At 41.2% G+C, this 22,245-nt stretch overlaps 1 protein-coding gene across 3 annotated transcripts in view; it reads right to left on the bottom strand.

The window, feature by feature from the left end:
- Window positions 1-635: 635 nt before the first annotated feature.
- The window catches only part of ZZEF1 (zinc finger ZZ-type and EF-hand domain containing 1), a 77,414-nt gene continuing 55,804 nt past the window's right edge, over window positions 636-22,245 (bottom strand). For 2 of the 3 annotated variants that reach the window (XM_032214867.1, XM_032214868.1), the window contains exons 42-55: window positions 22,084-22,216; window positions 20,979-21,175; window positions 19,664-19,783; window positions 18,433-18,618; window positions 17,403-17,503; window positions 16,538-16,673; window positions 15,116-15,475; window positions 13,969-14,112; window positions 11,223-11,391; window positions 6,992-7,090; window positions 5,754-5,919; window positions 4,102-4,252; window positions 3,944-4,015; window positions 636-3,574 (exon numbers count right to left, since the gene is read on the bottom strand). In XM_032214867.1, coding sequence (XP_032070758.1) covers window positions 3,500-3,574; window positions 3,944-4,015; window positions 4,102-4,252; window positions 5,754-5,919; window positions 6,992-7,090; window positions 11,223-11,391; window positions 13,969-14,112; window positions 15,116-15,475; window positions 16,538-16,673; window positions 17,403-17,503; window positions 18,433-18,618; window positions 19,664-19,783; window positions 20,979-21,175; window positions 22,084-22,216 — 2,109 coding nt within the window. In that variant the 3' untranslated portion in view covers window positions 636-3,499. Of the gene's footprint in view, window positions 3,575-3,943; window positions 4,016-4,101; window positions 4,253-5,753; window positions 5,920-6,991; window positions 7,091-11,222; window positions 11,392-13,940; window positions 14,113-15,115; window positions 15,476-16,537; window positions 16,674-17,402; window positions 17,504-18,432; window positions 18,619-19,663; window positions 19,784-20,978; window positions 21,176-22,083; window positions 22,217-22,245 lie in introns of those variants that run through there. The other variant, XM_032214869.1, reaches the window with a different exon arrangement.

The raw sequence follows: 22,245 nt of genomic DNA, 5'->3' as shown, positions 1-22,245 counted from the left end.
GGAATACTTTCAGTGTTCTTTGTTTATATCTCTCAGGAATCCCCTTCCTCCAACAACGAGGAGGTGGCATAGCAGGACATCAGGTCCCAGAATCAAAATAATTCATAAGCCTTGACTGCTGACCAAAGCCACGGAAGTGACCATCAGCCTGTTTCATACTAAACGAAGAATATAAATGAAAAGTGGAAAAGTGCACTGGTTGATCATCTTTAGCAGGATTTCTCAACCTTGGCAGCCCCTCAGGTGTGTTGACTTCAACTCCCAACCTAGAGTAGCTGGAAATTCTGGATGGGAATTATAGTCCTAACACACTGGAGGGTACTGAAATGGCGGAGCACAATCTACAGGACAAAGACAGAATCTGTTAATGCTGGAGGAGAATGAGAAAATAAAGCAGTTCTCTATAGACTAACCTTTCCAATCCTGATGCCGTCTAAATATGTTGAGATATACTTCCCATCACACTGGATGGCGAAGGTAGGAGCTAATTCAACACACCTAGAAGGCGTCAGTTTGGAGAAGGATGCTATACTCAAAAGCTCTGGTAGTCCAAAAACATTTATTTGAAATTCCTACAATTCAAACACTTTTTGTTGATTGTCAACAAATACGTTTACATAATGATCAGTCACATATTTGGTACTTCCATTTTTAATATAATTTTTTACAATATATCTCTTCATTTGTATATATTCATTGCATTTACAACTTCTTTTTAAATACATATTAAGCCAAACAGGAATAAATCTAAGAAGTTGATTTTAATTATGTTAAACCAAAACAGACTATCCTCCCCCAACGAAAATAATATTTTTTTCTGAACCCCCCCCCCCCCCCCAAAAATAAGCACGTAAGAAAATTAATGACTACTAACATTTAAGTTTTATGTTGGGAAAATAAAGTTGCATTAGGATGGTAAATAGTCTCTCGATATGTTGGATGCAATTTAAGATACACAATAAATCACTTGTAGGCACGTTTCTTGTTTTCTTCTCCCCATTCACCCTTCAAATCTCAGGTTTTGCATTCATTTGAAACTACTATAGATAATGAACTGCAATGTTTGTTAACTGTCTTAAATTCAATGTATACTGTGCATCTTTCACGCTAGCTAAAACAAAGGCCATAATTCTTCCCTGTGAGAAAAATAAGAAATGAAGAGAGCAAAAATGTAAGGCAATGATTTATGTTCATGCTCAGCGGTGACCCAGTAAATTCCGTGTACAGAGGTTAGAACAAAAAAGATGGGTTCAATCTTTTCTAGCTTCAAAATTCTTATTGGTCATAGGAAAAGCAATATGCAAGGTATAACAGTTCTTTTCAATATTCATATGATTATGTAGAAAGAGACACATTATAAGCCAAACAGAAACAGAAGGAATTGAAACCATGACGCTGCTGATTACAAGTCTCGGGGTCATGCTATGTCCCACGAATAAAATTTGCACGTTTGTTTTAGAGGAGAGAAAAAAATAAGCCGAGACTCGAGTTGTCATGAGTTCCTTTTCCCTTTCAACAAGCTATCCATCAAAAGATCCTGTGTTTTAAAAATTGTGATGCGACTTTTTATTTTATTTTTTTACAGGAGCAAGCAACATTGCTCTAAAAATGGATTTTTGACCTCTTTGGATACAACTATCATTGAAATGGCCTCCTTCAGAAAATGCTTCCCATCTGGTTGTACCGGATCCATAGCTTGCCTCAACATACAGCTCGGAAGACAATAGATATCTTTGCTACAACAGGGATCATCTCCTGTGATGGATAGAAAATCTGATTGTGTGAGAGAATGCAACCTGGCCAAAAGCTGATTGTGCTGGTTATGGCTTCTGCTCTTGAAGAGAGATGAGAGAGAAGAGTTGGAGGTTTTTTTAAAAACATTGATTGACACCTGCCATTGTAAACAGTCAAGCACTCTCCGCTTTTCCTATAGTGTATTGCTTAAGCCAGGAAAGCTCCAGCCCCTTGGCACAATCATGAAGACCAATATGCAAGCACCCAGCATCATCTTCAGCAATTATATCTAGCCTGGAGTTTTGCAACTTTAGCCACTTTTAAGATGTGTGGATTTCAACTCCCAGAATCCCCCAGACAGCAAGGCTGTCTGGGGGATTCTGGGAGTTGAAGTCTGAACATCTGAAAGCTGCTAAGATTGAGAAAACATTGAATCTCACTTTCAAAAGATCAACCACTTTTTAAAAAAGGTATTTTATAAAGAAAACACTGGTTTCTTTTTTAAATGCTTCAGCAGGAGCAATATATTTGATGTGTGTTTCTCTACACTGATTTGCCCTCACAATGTTCAGATCCTCCAGGTGCATTTCCCCCCTGGATTCTGAAAATCCTGAAAGACATACCGAAGCACAACTGATGACTGGCAAGCTTGATAAGAATATAAGTATACAGCTGGCAATATATGGTTCCTACATAGAAGCATCTAGCTTTCCATGCAGTTGTCCTGGGAGAGGACAAAAACAACAACAACAAAATCTCCCCTACCCTGCACTGCAACTTTCCCTCCTGAGGTGAGAAATTAAAGCCTATGCATTTCATCTTTGAGATCTTATGTCTTCCCAATTCAGAAGGAGCTCTGTGATTACTGTTGTGAAAAGCAAGACAAAGAGTTCATTTTCTTTACATCACAGTATTCCTGGGATCTTGTGGGAGGAAAAGAAACCCTGTTGCACTCCCCCTCTCTTCGCAATGTGATCTTATTGGGGGGGAAAAATCCCCTCCTTTCTCTTGCCTTCTTATGAGCAAATACTGTAAATTCCAGGCCCCAGGGATTTTAATTGTATGATCTCTCCAGGAATTCGGACTCCAACACTATCATTCCATAACTGCTCACAAAATGTACCCTGTTCTTCCCAGAAAATACATTCTTTCTTTTTGCTCATTTGCAGAAACTGATCTGGATCCTAGAAGCTGCCCCTTTGCTAGGAAAGAGCTCAGCTCCCAAAAGGAAAAAGGGTGTAAGGCAGCAATTCCGCTTTCTGCCATGCTGTAGCCCAAAACCCTCTTAAGCATCTTGCTTCTTCCATCCTCATTCAGGCATTTACAGGCTGCTACTTGCTAATTCCAGTTCATTCGCTCATTCGCCTTCTGGGGAGAGGGTGTGCCCAGGATGACCGAAGGATGCGATGACTGCCAGAAGATGACCTGAGTTCTCCTTCTTTGGGGGAACGTCATCCCCTCTTCTCTTGCCTTTTTTCCTTCCAAGATTCAGAGGGTGAATACTGTTCCAAAGATATGAAGTGCATACATGACTCTTGATGGCACCGGAAGTGCTCCAGGGAATTCTCCCCATTTCCCCAGAGGTGCGCTTTTGCTCTTACAGAATCCAGATTGGGGAGGAAGAAAGGTTGGCTGGCTGCAGAGTGCACACACACTGAAGCAGGAGGGGCCTCTGCCTTTCTCCGATTTGTGAACCAAGCGAAAACGCCTGCACCAAGCTTCCTCTGGACAGGAACTAAGTTATTCTGAGCAGCGAAAGTCATTCCTAGACATTCCAGGGACTTGTTGATTTGTTGGGATAGTTAATGGCAAGACTAATAGCAGCAATGTTTTTCAGGGCCTGTTAAAATAAATAAACAAAAAAGTCAACAATTAAAAGCAGAAAGATAGTTAAAAGCACATTGCATTTACTATCGAGAAATGCCACTGGCTGCTAAGTTTTTGTCAAGTTCAATTCAGCATGTTAATTTGAATTTCAAAGCCAGCTTTCCCCAGTAAGAGAAAGTGGATTTAGAATAATAGAATAAACACTTGGGTTTTCTTACTACAGTATTTGAGCTAACTTTGGGAGCAATGTCTCTGGTTTCATTGGCCTGATGCCAATTTAGTCATTTCAAAGGGCTTCACACTGTTCCCATTTCAAATTTATTTCGACTCTTCAAGGTACTCCACGGAGGAGCTTTAGAACAGAAGGAACAGGTTGCCCTACCTGGGCTGTACAGTGGTAGAGATAGTCTTCCGAATTTAAGGCAAGCAAGTAATCCTGCAGAGACCCAAGTTCCTGCAAACAGAAAAAGTGAGGCTCATAAGCAAAATATAGGAACACATATTTATGGTCTGCAAAACAAAGGAAAGCAAATGACTTACACTAACTCTGCTCTCAGCAACAAAGAAAAGTTCAGTGAGTGCCCGGTGGAGTGGAAGAAGGACCCCTGGCTTAGTCACTTCAAAATTCATGTTTTTTTCCATGTGGCTGAAAAGATGCCACAGTGGCTTCAGCAAAGTGAGATCACAGTCCCTGGGGGGAAAAAGGTGTGTTAGAATTAGCATGAAAAGCAGCACCCCACAAATGGCATGACTGCTAACTGCTGTTTTACGCACGCATGCTAATTTCTCAAGTTACTATTTTGAATGCCATTTTATCCCTGTAGTTCTTATGAATCCAAGCATTAGCTTTAAAAAGCAACAGTTCATTTTCCACAATGGAGCTGGAGCAATTGATAGTGGGCATCTTCTGCCCACTTGTTATGAAGTATTTCATCAGTGTTAGAATGCAAAGCTAGAGAAAAAGATGCGGAAGAAATGAGGCACTGAGGTGTGAAAACCACACACAACTGGCTGCAAATATGGATGGAATCCTGAGGTGCCTGCCTATTTTTCTGGCTAGAACTTTTGGGGCATCTGAGGGGCCAAATGATTTTTGAGTCTTTCAAGCCTATTGATGTCTAGATGTTCCTGAATAGTTGTAAAAAAACAACAACACCCTGCTTTCTGACTAAGTCTAGTGGCCCTGTGGATTCATTGCTGGCCATGTTCCTTAACTAAGGATAATTCTACTTCCTTGCTATCTGGTTCTGCATCTGATCAGATGATAGTTGATATAGTGAACGTAAGTCTCTCCTTAGGATGCAGTCAAGAATCCACCTGCAGGTGTGGCAGAATGGTGCTTGCCTACTGGGGTGGGGGAATCTCAGTTTGAGCTGCAGACTGGTGATATTTCACTCCGCCCCCAAAGTCTTTGTGACTTGTGCCAGCTGGCAACCCAAGGCAATGTTTCCTGCTTTCTTCTTGGGGAAACATAGAAAGGAATACCACGGTGAGATGAGGGGGGAGGGGGAGTACTGCTGCACCACTAGGCCCAGTCTCCATGCTTGGCCTCAGCCACTGCAGTGATCTTCGACAGAGTAAGTTACATGAGCCTGTTGACCATGGCACCTGTGTTAGGTTAAAGGAAAAAGGAACAGAAGAGAGGGGGAAAGTTCTGACAGTTCTGGTCACATGAATAGCCCATAGAGTTCACCATTGTGCATTGTCTCCGGAGCAAGACGAGGCAACAATTGGGATAGGAGACTATCCTTTTAGAGTGGGGATGTCCATCCTTACCAACTTTAAGGTTTGTGGACTTCAACTTCCAGAATTCCCCAGCCAGCCATGCTAGTGAGGAGTTGAAGTCCATAAGTCTCAAACTTACCCCTGCTGTAGAGGCTGGGGAAAAAAAATTAAGTGCTGCCTTGAGAATGGTTGGGAGGGACTTACCATTGGATTGATTGGAAAAACAAACAGGTCAATATTCAGGAAGAAAGAAGTATGAAAAAAGCTAAATAACCACCTGTGAGCCAAAGAGAACTCAACCTTTTATACTCTCAATTCCAACTTAAACAAAGGGTTTAAAATGAAAATGCCCTAAAAATTGTAAAATGACACGATATACAGTAGTAGTGTGAATTATGCGTTTTCTGCACAAACACAAGAGGTAGGAACTCCCTCTAGAAAAACAAAAGTGGGATCAGAAAGTGTACCTCTCACTGCTGCACTGTATGATCTTCAAGAGCAAGTGGATGGCTTTCAATCGTTGGTGTCCAATTTGCCTGCAGGCCACGCCCACCTGCCACTCCCAAACTTTCACAAGTGGAATATGAGGAATTACTTTTTCCTCTGACAGCATTTGCTTCAAGATCTCAAAGCCTGAAATTCAATATAAGCACACTGCATTTTCTATGGGTTCTTTTAAGTCCCTGTATTCTTCTCTTTAATAAATCCTATATTCTTATCCGTAGAAAAATTCATAACTAAGATGGTGTACAGAGCTTAAGAAAAACATACAGTACAATTGAGGAGATTAGAAAAGCAGTTTCATAAAGTTAAAATAATCATACCGTATTTTTTGGAGTATAAGACACATCATTTTCCCTCAAAAAAGAGGCTGAAAATATGGGTGTGTCTTATACACTGAATACAGCATTTTCTGCCTCCTGAAACCCCATCCCCTTCACCAAAATGTCCGTGCATAGTTTTTAGGAGGCTTTCAGAGAGCTCCTGGGGGCTGGGGCTGGCAGAAATGAGGAAAAAAATGGGCCGTTTTTTGCTCAATTCCCTCTCTTCTCAGGCCCCAGAAGAACTCTATAAGGCTATTCATGCCCTTTAAAAAAAAAATGGGCCCGTTTTTGCGAAAAACAGGCCATTTTGGGGAGGTTTGCAGAGTGCAAAAACTTTTTGTTTTCAATTTGCCTCTTCAAAACCTTGGTGTGTCTTATACTCCGAAAAATACGGTAGGTAGTACAATTATTTTTATTTGTTTAGAACAGCATTCTGACTTCCCCTGTCTCAATTTTTTACTACCGGTTCTGTGGGCGTGGCAGCCGTGGCGTGGTGGGCATGGCAGGGAAGGATACTCTAAAAATCTCCATTCCCTCCCCACTCCAGGGGAAGGTTACTGCAAAATCTCCATTTCCTCCTGATCAGCTGGGACTCAGGAGGCAGAGAATAGATGGGGGCGGGGCCAGTCAGAGGTGGTATTTACTGGTTCTCCGAACTACTCAAAATTTATGCCACCGGTTCTCCAGAACTGGTCAGAACCTGCTGAATGCCACCTCTACCCAATCTAGATGTGTTGGACAGTCACTCTCAATGTTGTTGGAAGGAGACTGAATTAGAACTTCTCAAATTTTCAACATAGATATTTATTATTTCATTTAGTATCTCTACACAAAGATACCCACTAAGCAATAATACAAGGTGTGACCTAAACAGTACTGACCTGTTTGGAATCTCCCCAGGTGACCAGCTGTTACTGTAAACTTGTAACCCCACTCGGTATTGCTCATGTCAGTGGTGAATCGGTAGTATAGCGTATCTCCTGTCAAATAAGAAGGAAAGATTCTCTCACACAGCCTGAAGTGACCTGTTTGACAAGGCTTCTCCTTTTCTTTCATATCCCTGCAAGAGGGAGACTCACCTCTTTAACTGTTTTTGCTATTTGTAGTTTTCATAGGAATTTGTATTTAAAATGACACACACAAACACACACACACACACACACTTATTGGAATTAATAAAGATGATGGTTCTAAAATTAATAATCAAGATTTAATTATTTGTATATTTATTTTAGAAAATTTATATAGCACTTAGACTTATATATCACTTCACAGTGCTCTACAGCCCTCTCTAAGCGATTTACAGAGTCAGCCTATTGCCCCCAACAATCTAGGTCCTCATTTTACCCAGCTCGGAAGGATGGAAGGCTGAGTCAATGTTGAGCTGGTGAGATTCCAGCTGTCAAATTGCTGGCAGCAGGCAGGCAGTAGCAGTAGCCTGCAGTACTGCACTCTAACCACTATACCACTGCGGCTCTTACTTGCTCACATATAGCCACTTACTCGCTCACAGAGACTCTAGGTGACATACAGACAAATAGAAGTACAATACAGAAATAAAATAAAATAAAATAAAAATAAAATAAAAATAATAAAATAAAAATAAAATAAAAATAAAATAAAAAAATAAAAATAAAATAAAAATAAAAATAAAGTAATAAAAATAAAATAATACACCCTCCCCACCACCACCACTTGGCGACAACACACACTCAAATCAGTCATTTGAGCCATTTAATAGGGTCTATAATATCTAGTAACAGCTAAAGCGGGGCTAGGAATATTTAGTACAAAATTAAAAACCACATTGTCTTCATAATTTGGAAGGCCTACATTCCCGTCCCCTTGGTTTACAGAGATGTAGTAAAGTAGCATTTTTAAATAAAACAAAGAAAACGAACAGCAAGCCTTCTGCACTTAAAACAACAGACTTTATCAAGATTCCTTTCTTATCATGATAGAATCCAGATTAATACCAGTATGGAAATAATTTTATAAAGGAGAGAATTCATTCATAAGGCTCTTTCCAATCTGCAAACAAGCAAGGGAATAGAGAGGTATTCCAAACTATAGAACAGAGTGTACATCAAACAAGGTGTGGTTGTCATTAAATGTACCGTATTTTCATGACCAAAAGCCGCACCGGATTATAAGCCGCAGTATCAGTTAACGTTAATTTTTCAAACTTTTTCCATATATAAAGCGCACCGGGTTATAAGCCACACGTTTCCCGACGCTTCTGGACATCTGTTGCAGTCGCGAGGAGCGGAGAAGAGTGCAAAGGTTCTTGGCGCTCCAGGAAGCCGCGAAAGCAGCTGGGAGAGGCGCACGGCTTGGTTTATCCTCCCTGGACGTCGCAGCAGCAGCCCCAAGCGCACCGATCTCTGTGTTTTTCGCATCGGGGCATGCTGCAAGAGAGAGTGAGTGAAGACCTTTCCGGATTGCTGGTGGTGGAGGTGCGGGCCCGTCGCCCTGTGCTCAGCAAAAAAAGTCCGGGGGAGTCCTTTGCGCTGGCTGGAAAAGGTCTTCACTCTTCACTCATTCCCTCTTGCAGCACACCCCGATGCGAAAAACACTGAGATCGGTGAGTTTGGGGCTGCTACTGCGACATCCAGGGAGGATAAACCAAAGCGCGCGCCTCTCCCGCTTCCCGGAGCGCCAAGAACCTTCGCGCTCTTCTCCACACTCTCCTCGGCTCCTCACAACTGCAATAGACGTCCAGAAGCGGCAGGGGATATCGAGCTGGAAATCCAATCCCCATTAGCCCCAAAAGCCGCTTCTGGACATCTATTGCAATCCCGAGGAGAACGCGGAGAAGAGCGCGAAGGTTAGGGTTACTGGGCAACGTGGGGGTGGGGGAGGCTGGAGCAGTTTCGTTCTGAATGGAGGGAGAGGAAAAAAGTTGGGATTCTCCCTGCTGCAGCCTTTAAATGGCAGAGAGAAGCCGAACTCTTTCCCCTCCATTCACAGAGAAGCTGTGGCTCCCTTTATGCCCCTCTGGCTGGCCCCCTCCCTCCCGGGGGGGTGTCAAAGTACCTGAAAGGGGCATGCAGGCTGCTATAGCTCCACTGAGAAGACATTTCTGAGAAGAGAAAGGGCTCTGGTCAGGCTGCACCCAAGCTGATGGAGTGCTCGCAACCGCCCGCCTATCGCCAGGGAGACAGCCAGTGCAGGTGAGCCGCGCGATTGCTCCGATCGCAAGGGCGCTTCACCAGCTCGGGTGCAGCCAGACCAGAGAACTTTCGGTGGTGCACCGATTCCAGCAGCTGCATTTTTCCTTGAAATTTGCTGTCCCGGCAACCCAAAGTGGACATTCTCCCAGCGGCGTCTCAGACATTCCCACCCTTAACCAGGACGAAGTGAGGATGGCTGGGCGCAGTTTGGTGCCTCCCGGCTAAGGAGGGAGGGAGAGACCCAAGGGACGTGTGCGTGCCTGCTCGCGGTCATTCGCTTGCGAGTTTCAAGTTTGAGCGTAAAATCGGGAGGGAGAGATTTTCGATCTTTTTCCATATATAAAGCGCACCGGGTTATAAGCCGCACTGCCGGTTTTTGATCAAATTTTAGGATTTTCAGTGCGGCTTATAGTCGTGAAAATACGGTACCCATTGTCAGGAATGGGCATTTTTTTTGCCCCAAACTGGACATTTCTGGCAAAACAAATAGGTCTAATTCCTATATATGGCTGAGTTCTTACAAGCATTTCAAAGGCACTGTTAGAAATTACAAACAGCGAGCATATACTACTTAGTATTTTGTTTGAAAGGGTGTCTAAATGCTTCTCAAAAGTCAAAGGTCAGTTGTGATAGTTGGGAGCATCTGGGAGCTTCTAGAAAGGTGGCAGAAAATAATCTCATCAATTAATATTTGATACATGAATGTTTTTGCCTGTCTATATCCACTGTAGTAGCCATTTTTTAAAAATTGTCATAGCATCCTTTCAAAATTTCAAAATGTGTCCACTGGGCCTAAAACACTGGGTACTTATTTCCAAAGCACCGAAAGGCAAGACAAGAAAGAATGAATGGAAACTAATCAAGGAGAGAAGCAACCTAGAACTAAGGAAAAATTTCCTAACAGTGAGAATAATTAACCAATGGAATTAGCTTGCCTTCAGAAGTGGTCAGTGCTTCATTACTGGAGGTTTTTAAGAAGAGACTGGACAGCTACTTGTCTGGAATGGTATAGGGCAGCGATGGCAAAACTTTTTTGGCTCACATGCCATAAGGGGGAAGCGCAGGGGGGTCATGCACAGGCATGCTGCACCCATAATGCAAAGCACGACACCCCCCCCCCCAGTGTGCATACGCGCATGAGAGGCGCTCCCCCCATTCTTTGCATGCTTTTTTTGCCCTTCCCAGGCTCCAGAGGTTTTATAGGAGCTGGAGAGGGTGAAAACATCCTCCCCTCCCCCCCCCCGGAGGCTTCAGGGACCTTGTTTAAGCCCTCTGGATGCTTCAGAGACCTTACCTGAAGCCTCCAGAGGACTAAAAATGACCCTACGAGCAAACCAGAAGTGACTTCCAGTTTGCTCGTAGGGTCGGTTTAAGCCCTCCGGAGGCTTCAGGGACCTTCAGGAGGCTTCCCTGAAGCCTCCAGAGGGCTTAGGGTCATTTTTAGTCTTCCTGAGGCTTCAGGGAAGCCTCCTGAAGGTTCCTGAAGCCTCCGGAGGGCTTAAACTAACCCTACAAGCAAACCGGAAGTCCGTTCCCGATCTTCCGGTTTGCCCATAGGGCCGGTTTTTTTTGTTCTCCGGAGGCTTCGGGGAAGCTCCTGAAGCCTTGGAGAGCCTCCGGGGGGCGGGGGAGGCTCTTTTTGCCCTCCCCAGACTCCTATAAAGCCTCTGGAGCCTGGGGAGGGTGAAAAAGTGCTTTAAAAAAGGCTGAACTCAGCTGACAGGGCAACGCTTCACATGCCCTGACAAATGGCTCCGCGTGCCACCTGTGGCACGCGTGTCATAGATTCGCCATCCTAGGTATAGAGTCTCCTGCTTGAGTAGGGGGTTGGACTAGAAGACGTCTTCCAAGATGTCTTCCAACTTTGTTATTCTGTTATGCTGTTATTTCTGACAAATAAGGAACAATTGGTTTCCTGAAGAAATCTTTTGTAGTTTACCTGGAAGTTCAAAATCAGTCCATTTGTGTGGAGGCCCACTGAATGTATGTCGATCATGGATGAAGTCACAACTGCTGGATATGACCAACTCATCACATCCCTCTTCGGTATTACACTGAGAGTCAAATTTGACTGAGAGGTAGATAGCACCAGGTATATGAACTTTATCCTGTGAATAAAACAATGTATGAGTGTTAATCCACAGTCCTATACCAACATGACCCAAATGGGTAGAAGCCAATCAACCAAAACGACTAAAGAAAACCTGCTGGAATCCTGGAGCTCAAAAAAGGGGAAATCACTTTGGAAGTTTGATAACTTCATGCCTCTGATGCAAGGAGAATTTTAAAAATGTTTCTTGTGATTGATAGGTTGTAAAAGGCATCCTTGCCTAGTCCATGAAGAGGAACGTGCAGCCCAGCAAAACCATTTGGCCTTAGGTAAAGTTCCATGGGTCTATCTAACCACCTCACCAAAAGCTGAAGGTTAAAGCATTTCAATTCCTGCAGAGTCATTTTTGAATGCAGAATCAAATATTTATTTCACCATTCTTTCAACAGGTTTCTGTGTCTGCTGTTTTTAACCTCACACCAAAAACTCAGATGCTATCCTGCTCCACTTTCTGACAGTCCTCCTGATTTTCCCCTTAAATGAATTGCTTGAACAAATGGAGTTGTGCATGCTCATGTGCATGCCTGCTACTCATACAAAACCATCTTTTCTGCAAACCCCCCCCCGCCCCCACTTTGCTGCTCCACCACATTGGAATGATTGGGGACCACTGGCCTAGAGTCATCTTCTAAGGGGAGACAGATGGTATAAAATTTTAATACATACAAAATGAATAAAAAAATAAATGTTCAAGTCTATCAAGATCCTGTTGAACCTAAAACCTGTCTTCTGAGGGATTAGCAATTTCTCCCAGTTTTGTATCATCTGCAAATCTGACGACCATCCCTTCTATCCCCTTGTTGAAGAGCACGGGGCCTAGGGCAGACCCCTGAGATACTTCCTCCCTTGTAGACATAGATGCGTTAAGGGCCATGTATTGGTACAGTTATTCAACCCATTGTGAATTCATCTGATAAGAGGGGCCACCCATACCTATTGTTTCCCATCATCAAGGAAGTGGCTATGATGAACTTTGTCAAATAATTTTAGCAACTTACCGTCTTCTTTTAAAACACAAATGATCCTTTCCCATATTCCATCTCTTATAAATAAATAAATAAATAAATAAATAAATAAATAAATAAATAAATAAATAAATAAATAAATAAATAAATAAATCCTTAAAGCCTCATCATTTCTATCTGGAGGTCAGCAAAAGTCGTTTAAGGGTTACCAGAAATAATATGTTATTTCTGGCCCTTGATCAAAACAACTGTAGAATCCTTGTTTTTACTCCTAACAATCTTGACCTTTAGTCTTTTCAAATAATGTCCCGGAATTTGATTTTTCTTTTTTGTCATTTCTCACAAAACTCTTCAAAGCTTTAATAAGTCTTAATTTAAAATAAAATATAAACAATTATCCAGGTCATTATTGATTTGTTATTTGTTTCAATTATTAAGACATCAGCTAGTTTCTTTTGTATGTCCAATGTAACATCTTTTTCTGTCATTCTTGTTGCCTGACATTTTAAAATTTACTTTCAAATCAGTCTCAATCTTGTCAGAATCTCATTTAAATGGTTTTTCTCCTTTAATTATAATCTTTACTTCCTTCTAGTCTAACTTTTAAAATCTTATTTTATTATAGATGTTTTTAAGAATTTTTTTAAAAATTCTGATTTGAAGGACTCCTTACAATCAATATCAAAATCTTATTTCAAGACAAGATTGAAATATCTTATCTTAACTCATTTGCAACTTTCAAAAATTTAATCATCCTTTTGTTGTTTATCCCAATCAATTTTTAAAAACCCCTAAATGTGTATTTAAAACTTCTTTCACTAAGGATTAAGGGAAACCCATCTGGTGCTGTAAAAACTTGTCAATCCAAAAGTTTCTAATAGCTGAAAACAAAAATGCCAATCACAGTTTGAGCAAAGTGGCCATTCCCTCATCTCTCAGAGCTTTAAAACTGCCAGAGACTGCTTTCTCAGTCTCCTCATGAGGAACAACAGTCTGTAGCACTAGTGAATGATCTCATGTCTTCTCCTTGCCTGGAGATGAATTATCAAAGAGCGAGTCTATTCACCAGCTCTTCATTTCACTTCAGTCATCAGCTTCGCTTTTTGCGGAACTGTCTTCAGCCTGCCATTTCTTCTTTGGTAGCCTTGTACCTAATCTACAGTAAGGCATTTAATTGGGTTGACCATAGCCACAGGGGTGGGATCCTACTGGTTTAATAACCGGTTCATTGAGTGCATGCGCCTGATGTGCGCTCTGCGCACTTGCACAATTTACAGAGAAATCACCTTCCACATTACTGCTGGGGCGGAAAACAGCTAAGGCGCGGCAATCCACTCTGCTGTGCCTATCAGCTGGGCTTCAGAAAAGGGAATATAGGTGAGGATAGCACAGGGGCAGGTGGGCAGGCCCAGCTGCTAGTCGGAGCGAACCGGTTCGGGTCGCTCCCAATTGATAGTTGAACTGGTCGAATCCCACCCCTGCATAGCCACCTTTTTGATAAAATGGAACAATACGAGCTGGATGGTCTTTTTCATTTGGAACTGGCAACTGCCTATGCAAGCATGACTGACATTTTGCTCACCTGGCGCCAAGACTACTAAGCATAGTACCTCAAAGTTTGTATTATTGTTGTAAGGATGCTTGGACTCTCGCACTTGGACCGCCATCCCAGGCTCCTCCATGAACTGACAGGCTGTAAGTGCCATCTTTGCTAGCATGGTTCCACTGCAGCCACGGAGCACTTTCAGTAGAATCTGTAGGAAAGATCAAGGTGGGGGAAGGACCACATAAAAGTGATTCACAAACTAAATGCTGGTTAAAGTTAAGTTTGATATCAGTAAAAAAAAGGTGGGTGTGATGAGTGATGAAACAAGAAAAGTAAAGTAAGAGAGAGAGAGACACTGGCTGGCCCTTCTCTGCTTTTGCCCAAGACTGCGAGGTCTAAAAGTGAGAAAAGAACTTACTCTTAGATTACTAATGGAGGTATGCTTGATATACACTATTTCTCCTTTGGAATGGATTCATAGATTTAAGTATGAATAAGTTTAATTAGAGATCATTCTTAACAAGATTAGAAAGCAATTTCAAACCTTTTTTTCCAGTTTAAAGAAGAAACCTAGGAGGAAGGAGATTGTTTCTAATTGGAAGCCAAAATTTAGAATACATGAATAAGAACATCTTGCAACTACTTTTCTACAGGCCAAAACTCTGATCATCTCAAGGAATTTTCTTTGTTAGTATTAATGGACTGCTCCAGTAACATCAGTTATGCTCAAAACAGGAAGGATACTTTCTCCCTGAGAAAATAAGGCAGCTATTTATTGTCCACCTAGCCCAATTCCATTTACAGGTGACTAGCAGCTATTCCAATACTCAGGCATTCCAGGATCACTTTATTTGAGAGGGAACTATGATCTTCTACATGCCAAGTAAGCACTTTACAATTTCTTACAGACATCCTACATCTCATCTCTTCTGTCATGAATGTCATACAATCTGATTGCAACTGAGACAGTCAGGTAACAAGGAAAGGGGAGAAAAACAAAACGAGAAAAAATGGAATATTCTGTTTCTTTTTTTTTCCTTTTAAAATCCAACTTGAATAGAAGACTAAAATACCGTCTTCTAGCATATTAAAAAGAAAATTGTCCCAAACTAAACCAGCGAGTAGCATTTGTTGCTTGGGGCTGATTTGTCCGCTAGTGTCAAGCTACTTTTCTCAGTCCATTCCCAAATCAGAGGGATAAAACAAGTTACCTTTTCACACAGCTGTTTTTCCTCTAGCTGCAACAGCATGTCCAGGATATATGTCATGTGTGCTGGGCCACTGAGATCTAACATCTCCTCGCTTATTGCTACATCATCAGGCCACTCAGCCAACAACAAAGCGAGGACATGCCTGGCGTAGAGGACAGCAGTAGCTTCATTGACTCGGTAGAGATAACCCCGCACAGTTTTCTTGCTTCTGGAGTCCAACTCCTTATGCAGCAGGACAGAACTTTTGGTGCGTTGTTGCTTGGCGTAGCTGAGCTGGAGGTCACTTTCTGTGTTGGTGATGAGTTTCTGGGTCACTGGGTTGGATTCTTCAGTGGCTTTGCTGCACGGAGCAGGCTTGGACTGTAACATACAAGGAGTCTCAGTAGATTGGAAATTCTCTCATTTCCAAACCTACCCTGCTTTTGGATGCTGCCCATGTACTGTGTGATTTTTTTAAAAATAACAGTCAGTAATAGAAACTGTAATGGGTGTTTATGATTAAGTGGAGACTGGAATTCAAGTCTTGCTTGTCCACATCTAAAATCCTGAATGGTATACTATACTGAATCAGCTAATCATCTACACCTAAATGACAGGACATATGTTGAAGACAGTATGTTGTAAAGCTCTGCAAAATGGACACTAGTGTTTAAAAATGCATTAACATGCTACAGTACATTCTGAATGTAAGGATTGATACTGCAGATATGTCACATTTCTTGTTGTGTGTTTCTAGTTTAATATCCTCTAGATCAGTGAAGGCAAACCTTTTAGCCACCAAGTGCCTAAAAGGGAGAGCGTGCGCATGTGCTTTGCATGCTTGTCGGGTGCACAATCCGCAAGAGGAACTGCCCAGGGGGCACGTGCATGCTGGACAATGAACTTACAGTTTCCGGCGCGTACATACATGCTGGCCAGCTAGTCTTCCAGTTACTGGCACATATGTGCGTGCGATGATCAGCTGGCTGGTGCAGATGCTTGTGCCGGAAAACAGAAGATCAGCTCCTCCAGTTTCCGACACTGCCACATGCACAAAGGCCAGCTGATTGTCACGCACGCATGCCAGAAACCCGGGAGAGGAACAGGCAACGCCACGTGTGCCAGGCGACATGGCTCCACATGTCACTTCAGGCACGTGTGCCATAGGTTTGCCATCATGGCTCTAGATGTATTAAATTTCTGCTTCCCCAAAAATCTCACAACTATGCCAATGAATGATTGACGAATAGAAATATTAGTTCAGTGTACATTGCAATCAACAAGCATTTTTCAATGCATGTGTCCTTCGAGATGCTCACACTACAATTCTAATCAGTTCCAGGTAATATAGTTAATGATCACATTTGATGGAAGTATTGGTAGATATTACTGCATAAACGGAACAAAGTTTTAAAAATGCTTTGCATAAAACAGCACACTCACCAAACATGGCACAATGATCATATCTGTATCCAGAGCTTTGGAATTCTGCTCTTCTGTGCGTAAATGCTTACTGGGCTGCCATTTTTGAGCCAATGTACGAATCCTTTCATCCATGGTAAGTACTTCTCCATCAAATCTTTAAGAAATGCACACAAATTATTTTTACTGTCAGAATTTAAAGACAGTACCTTTGAGCTGAGCAATTTCTACATTTAAAACCCCTGTGTTTCATCCCATCAAGTGCTACTTTATATTAGCAATTATCTGGCCACGTGGCTTTCTTTGTTTCTAAGTACCTTGTCCATGTTCTATGCAATTTATCTTTTATCTTACACTTCTAATTTGCAATATAAATGTATTTTCAAAGACAAGGTAACTGATTGCAAGTAATTTATCTTCTGCCTCTAATGTCAAGAAAATTTGTGAATGTTCCAGGCATGAACTACCATGATTTATAGCAAGAATCAAAGGATAACAGCTTGGAAATGGCTGTTTTATCAAAAGATTATAGCTTAAAGGTATCTTATAGAAATGGTCTGCCTATCTCTGGGGTTGTGCCGTTTCAGTTTGTAAATGAGCAAGACCATGATGGAATGTTTCTTGCACAGTAAATACTTCTCCTCACTAAAACCTGGCCAACAAGAAAGCTGTCCTTTGAAATGGTACGCTTGTTTTCCTCAAAATTATCAATAGCTCATTTAGAAATACAGGTAGTTTCCCTGCCCCACTGCACAATATCTGCAATTGTTAAAAAATAAATTCTTGGCCGTCTGCTAGTTTCCTTTTTAGGTATACTTGATTAATAGATTAGGTCACTAGGGATACATAACTTTTCATTCCGAGTCAGGTTTGGAAATTCTCTTACCTCTTCTGAACCTCTAGGAAGAAAGAATCTGTCTTTTTCATGTGCAATTCATACATGGCTCGAAGAATGTGTAGAGGTGCATCAAGAGCATCATGTGTCATCTGAAAATAGGTTTAACTCTAATTAGGTGAGAAGAAGGAAAAATACTGCCTAATGTAGCTCTGGGTTGAATTGTTGGGTTCTTGGTTTTGGCTTGGTTGTTGTTGTTTTTTTCCATCAGGAAATATTTTTTACCAGATGCTTCCTTGCCACTGAACACCAAAAATCCATTTTTTTTTCTATGTCCCTAAAAACCATTGTGGAAGTATTGCAATCGTAGAGTGAACATATGAATTTGAATTACTATGTTAGGCTTCCACAAAACACAAATACACTACCTACACCCTATACAGTCATTATACTGATTGGATAGATAAGATCTGGCTGTAAAGGGTCGGGGTGTCAATGCAACTTTTGTCAATTCATTACATTTACTTTCACAGAAAACAGCAAAGAATTAAAAACACTAAAAACCTAGTATTAGCTGAAATAGATAAGATAGATCTGTTCAAGAAAAAGTTTTACATGGGTTAGAGTCCACTTTGGAGGCTAACCATGTTATCTGTTCGAAGTTGGCTAGAGCCCATGAAACCAATAGTACACTTAAATCTATTGATCATTCAGGCATAATTGGGTCTTGTATTTTTGCCATTGTAACATGCTAACATGAATTTTTATCTGGATTTTGGGACAAACTGAAGTTGAACATTGAAGCAGAGATGGTGAATTGGAATACAACTTCAGGGACACACACTGTATGGCTGCACTCCTTGACTTCTATCCCAGTTAGCCTTCTCCCCTGAAACACTAATCTGAAATTTCTGCTTGTATTGTTAGGCCTGCCTTTTGCCTCGATGAGGACCAATCCCTTGTTATGTTAAGAGAACTTCAAACAACATGCACAGTGCAACCCAAGCTTACAGACTGTGCTTTTGACAACAACTGAAGCACTATCCTCGCCCCACCCATTGCACATTAAAAAAAACAGTACCAGGAAGCATATTTTGGTGGTTTCATCCAAGCCCTCCAGTGGGTCAAGCCTATTCTGCACAGCGTCGGAAGTGTCAACAGACTCATTTACTGCTTGCTCATGCTCTCGCTCATTGAATTCTAAGTCCTTCTGCTCAGCCATGGAGTTTAACTCCTTTTTTGAAGAATAAAGCATGACCGACAAGATCTACAAGGACAAAGACAAGGTACAACTCAAAATTCCATCAGAAAACCACTAAAGTTACAAGACAAATTACAGACCAGATTTGCTTCTCTTCTGTAAGGCTGCTTCCTCTTTAGCCTTTAGCCATAGTGTTGGGTAAGCTCCCCGTTGGGAGAGCGAGTGCGTTCAGAGAAGCGTTGTGAGAGTTGTGTTGGAGAACACACAAACCAGCATACAGAGACACTGCAGTTTAAATAGGCTTTTACTTTCGTAGAAATAGAGGTATCAGAGTCCATCAAACAGTCCAAGTCATACATGGATAAGACAGTCAGTCATCAATGTCTTTCAGTTAAGGGATAATCCAAATAACATAGTCCATAATCATACAAACAGTCTGGTACTCAAAGTTTGCTAGCAGTTGCAAAACTTATAATAGCTCACGGCACTTTCTAACAGCCAGCTTCCAAAACACTCAGATCAGATCAGCCCAGCATCTAACAAACAGAGAGCTAACAGTCATTCTGGCTCCCTCTTATGGCCGATTGAGGAAAACAGCAGCCAATCACATTTTACAGCATGATTTAAAGAAACAGGTACAGCATTGCTATATGATTTATATATTGCCAACCCAACCATCAGACACATACTCTCAGATTTTAGTAGTTGATCAATAAAGCATGAACATAATCAATAATAATATATCGGTAAATGATAAAATGAAAGTTCATTTATTGAATTGTACCGTGGAACTCTTATTCTCAAAAAGGCTGTCTCAAAGTTTTGCTGTATGTAATCCCATAACAGACTCACAAAACCTCCAGTGCCCCCTCCCTCCATCGATTTGCATTGTGTTTAGGTTTGCTGTCTGTACATCACTCCAGTATGGAGCAAAAAGGCTAGTAACACATCAATTTAACATCCCTTAGTTGAAGCACAATTAGAATGATTGAAATTATGAAGAACACAAAACCTCAAAAATGAAAAGGAACTGCTGATGTACGGAATAATTCAAATAAATGAGTACGTAGGGAAGAACTTGCTCAGCTGCTTAAATGCATTGTTGTGTTACCTCCAAGTCTCTCAGAAGCCAAGTCTTACTGAAGCCTGTTCCTTTGCTACACTTCTTCACCAATAGCTTAAGTAAACCAGATTGCAGAAAGGCTGTGCGGATTTCTTCAAAAGCATGTGTCTGTTGATCACAGGAAAAAAATGGTAACCATTAACACTTTGACTAAGAATGATAGTTTAGGGTTTTCTCAATCTCAGCTAGGTTAAAATGTGTGAACTTCAACTCTTGGAATTTCCCTGGGCAGCATGCTGAGGATTTGGGGGAGTTCACATGTCTTAACACTGTTGAGTTCATACATCTTAATAATGCTGAGGTTGAGACATGTTGGTCTATACCACGGTTGTCAAACAAGCGGATGCGTCACACACAGGCCACGCCCACGCCTAGTTTAGCGAAGAGAGAAAAAGTCACAATACATCACATGACAATGCAAGTTTGACACTCCTGGTCTATATGGACTGATTTTTTTCAGGATTTTTTGTTAAAGGATTTCTTATATGAGAAAGGCACTGAACATATCAAGATCACATTTTCATCTACAGTTTACAGTATTAGACATAGACCACTGCTCCTTCCCAAAGACAAATAGTGTGGTATATAGTATTTCTGATTAACAAAACATAATCTTGGATTACAATGCTTGTGTATTAAATTATAAAGATTGAAAATAACTTTTTAGAAGAGTGAAGGGTTTTTTGGGATGCTGGCTTTTGTCTTAACTGTAACATTTTGATAATAAAAATTATCAACATTCTTAAGTTGCATTCTTAGTGGATCTTATTCTTTCTTCTGTTATTTTAAAGAACCTAAGATGGTTGGTTCAAAGTCAAGCCTGAACAGTCATTTTTATTTTACGCTTTAATCTGGATTATAGTGCAGAGAATTGAATGTGATAGCCTAAATGCCCTCTTAGACTCTGAAGCTAAAGCTCAAATACTTTGGCCGCCAAACGAGAAGAGATTATCTCATTTGAAAAGACCCTGATGCTGATAAAAAAGGAAAAAGGAGAAGAGGACAGCAAAGAATGAGATGGCTACATAGTATTATTGACACAGTGGACATGGGCTTAGGAAGACTGGCAGACAGTGGAGGACAAGGGGCCTGGCCTGCTGTGGTCCATGAGGTCATGAAGAATTGGGCACGATTTCGCAACTGAACAACAACAATATGGCTTCTTTCAGTTCTGTGATTCTATGTTTCTTTATCAGAAATCAGCAGTGATATTTTTTCTATACCCCCCCCCCACACACACACACAATGATTTATATAATCCTGGGTCATAAGATATTTTGGGAATCTTTGTCCATTTTTGTACCTTAAGTGTTCTGTAAAGTCCCTTCAGAGCAAGAGATAAAACCCACGTTGCTTCCACTGCCTCTGCAAAGCTACTGTCAATGTTGGTCTGGAGAAGATGGCTAGTTATAAACACAAAATGTTGGAGATACTGGCGGAGCTGGCCCTGGGACTCCGCATCATCTTGCTCACATGGCTTAATCAGCTGGAGATCTTTTACTAGAACAGAAATAGATGAATACACAGGGTTTCAGTTGGTAGCTGTCCTGGGTTCAGCTCTTTTTACTTAAGTCTGGTCTTGGCTTAGCACGAAGCAATGTGGAAAAAAAATACAAACTCTTTTAAAAAAATGTTTTCAGATCCACCTCAAAAATAAATTCTTTAAAGAATTATGATTTTTTTACATCCACAGAAAGATGATGTAGCCAGAACATATATTAAGAATAGGCTTGTAGTAAATAATTTTGTCATATGATGCGCATTCAGCCACCTCTAATATTTTATTTCAATACAAATAGTCCTTCCTTACTGACTGTTTTGTTCAGTGACCATTCAATTTACAATGGTGATGAAAAATAATTTTACAACCAATGTTCGCATTTACAATCTTCAGAGCATCCTTCAGTTACATGATCACCATTACATATCAGTGTGTATTATCATTTTGTTTTACTCCCCACACATTTGCAGAGCAGAGAGATTGGAGATGAAGGGATTTCAAGAGAGTAAGAAAGCACATAATGGACATAGTGGCCCTGGCAGCACCAAGGATGCTATACAAACAGCTGGTATAGTCCCCAATGTGTGCTTGCCTTACTCTCTTGTAATCTCTTCCTCTCTAATGAATGTCAATTACAAATACTAATTACTTTCTTGTTAATTATCCCAGGACTAGAATGACCATTCCAAAGCAGTAATGGCTAGGAAGTAAACACATCTGGAACTTATGAAACTAATAATTATAGGTAGCATCTATTTGCCAACTATCCCAGCACTAGATTGTGAGAGGGGAAAAGGAAAGCACAGTTGTGATCATGTAATATTTCCACTTAGCTCACACACACACAGACATGCTAAGCATCTACATACAAGATGTAAATAAATATCCAAACATGAATGACATGAACCTGCTTTCCGCTTTCGGGTTTTAACATCCACAACCACAGCCCTGTTCTTCTCTGTGAAATGCTTAAGGATGATCACATTGTGGGCCTCATTTGCATTATCCATATATACTGATTTGGTTCCCATGCATAGAACCTGTAGAGTTGGAAAGAGACATTCAGATG

Source organism: Thamnophis elegans, chromosome 4, assembly GCF_009769535.1.
Source record: "Thamnophis elegans isolate rThaEle1 chromosome 4, rThaEle1.pri, whole genome shotgun sequence".
NCBI classification, from domain to species: Eukaryota; Metazoa; Chordata; class Lepidosauria; order Squamata; family Colubridae; genus Thamnophis; species Thamnophis elegans.
The sequence above is the reverse complement of the archived record's forward strand: the minus strand, read 5'-3'. Positions and strand labels throughout refer to the sequence as shown.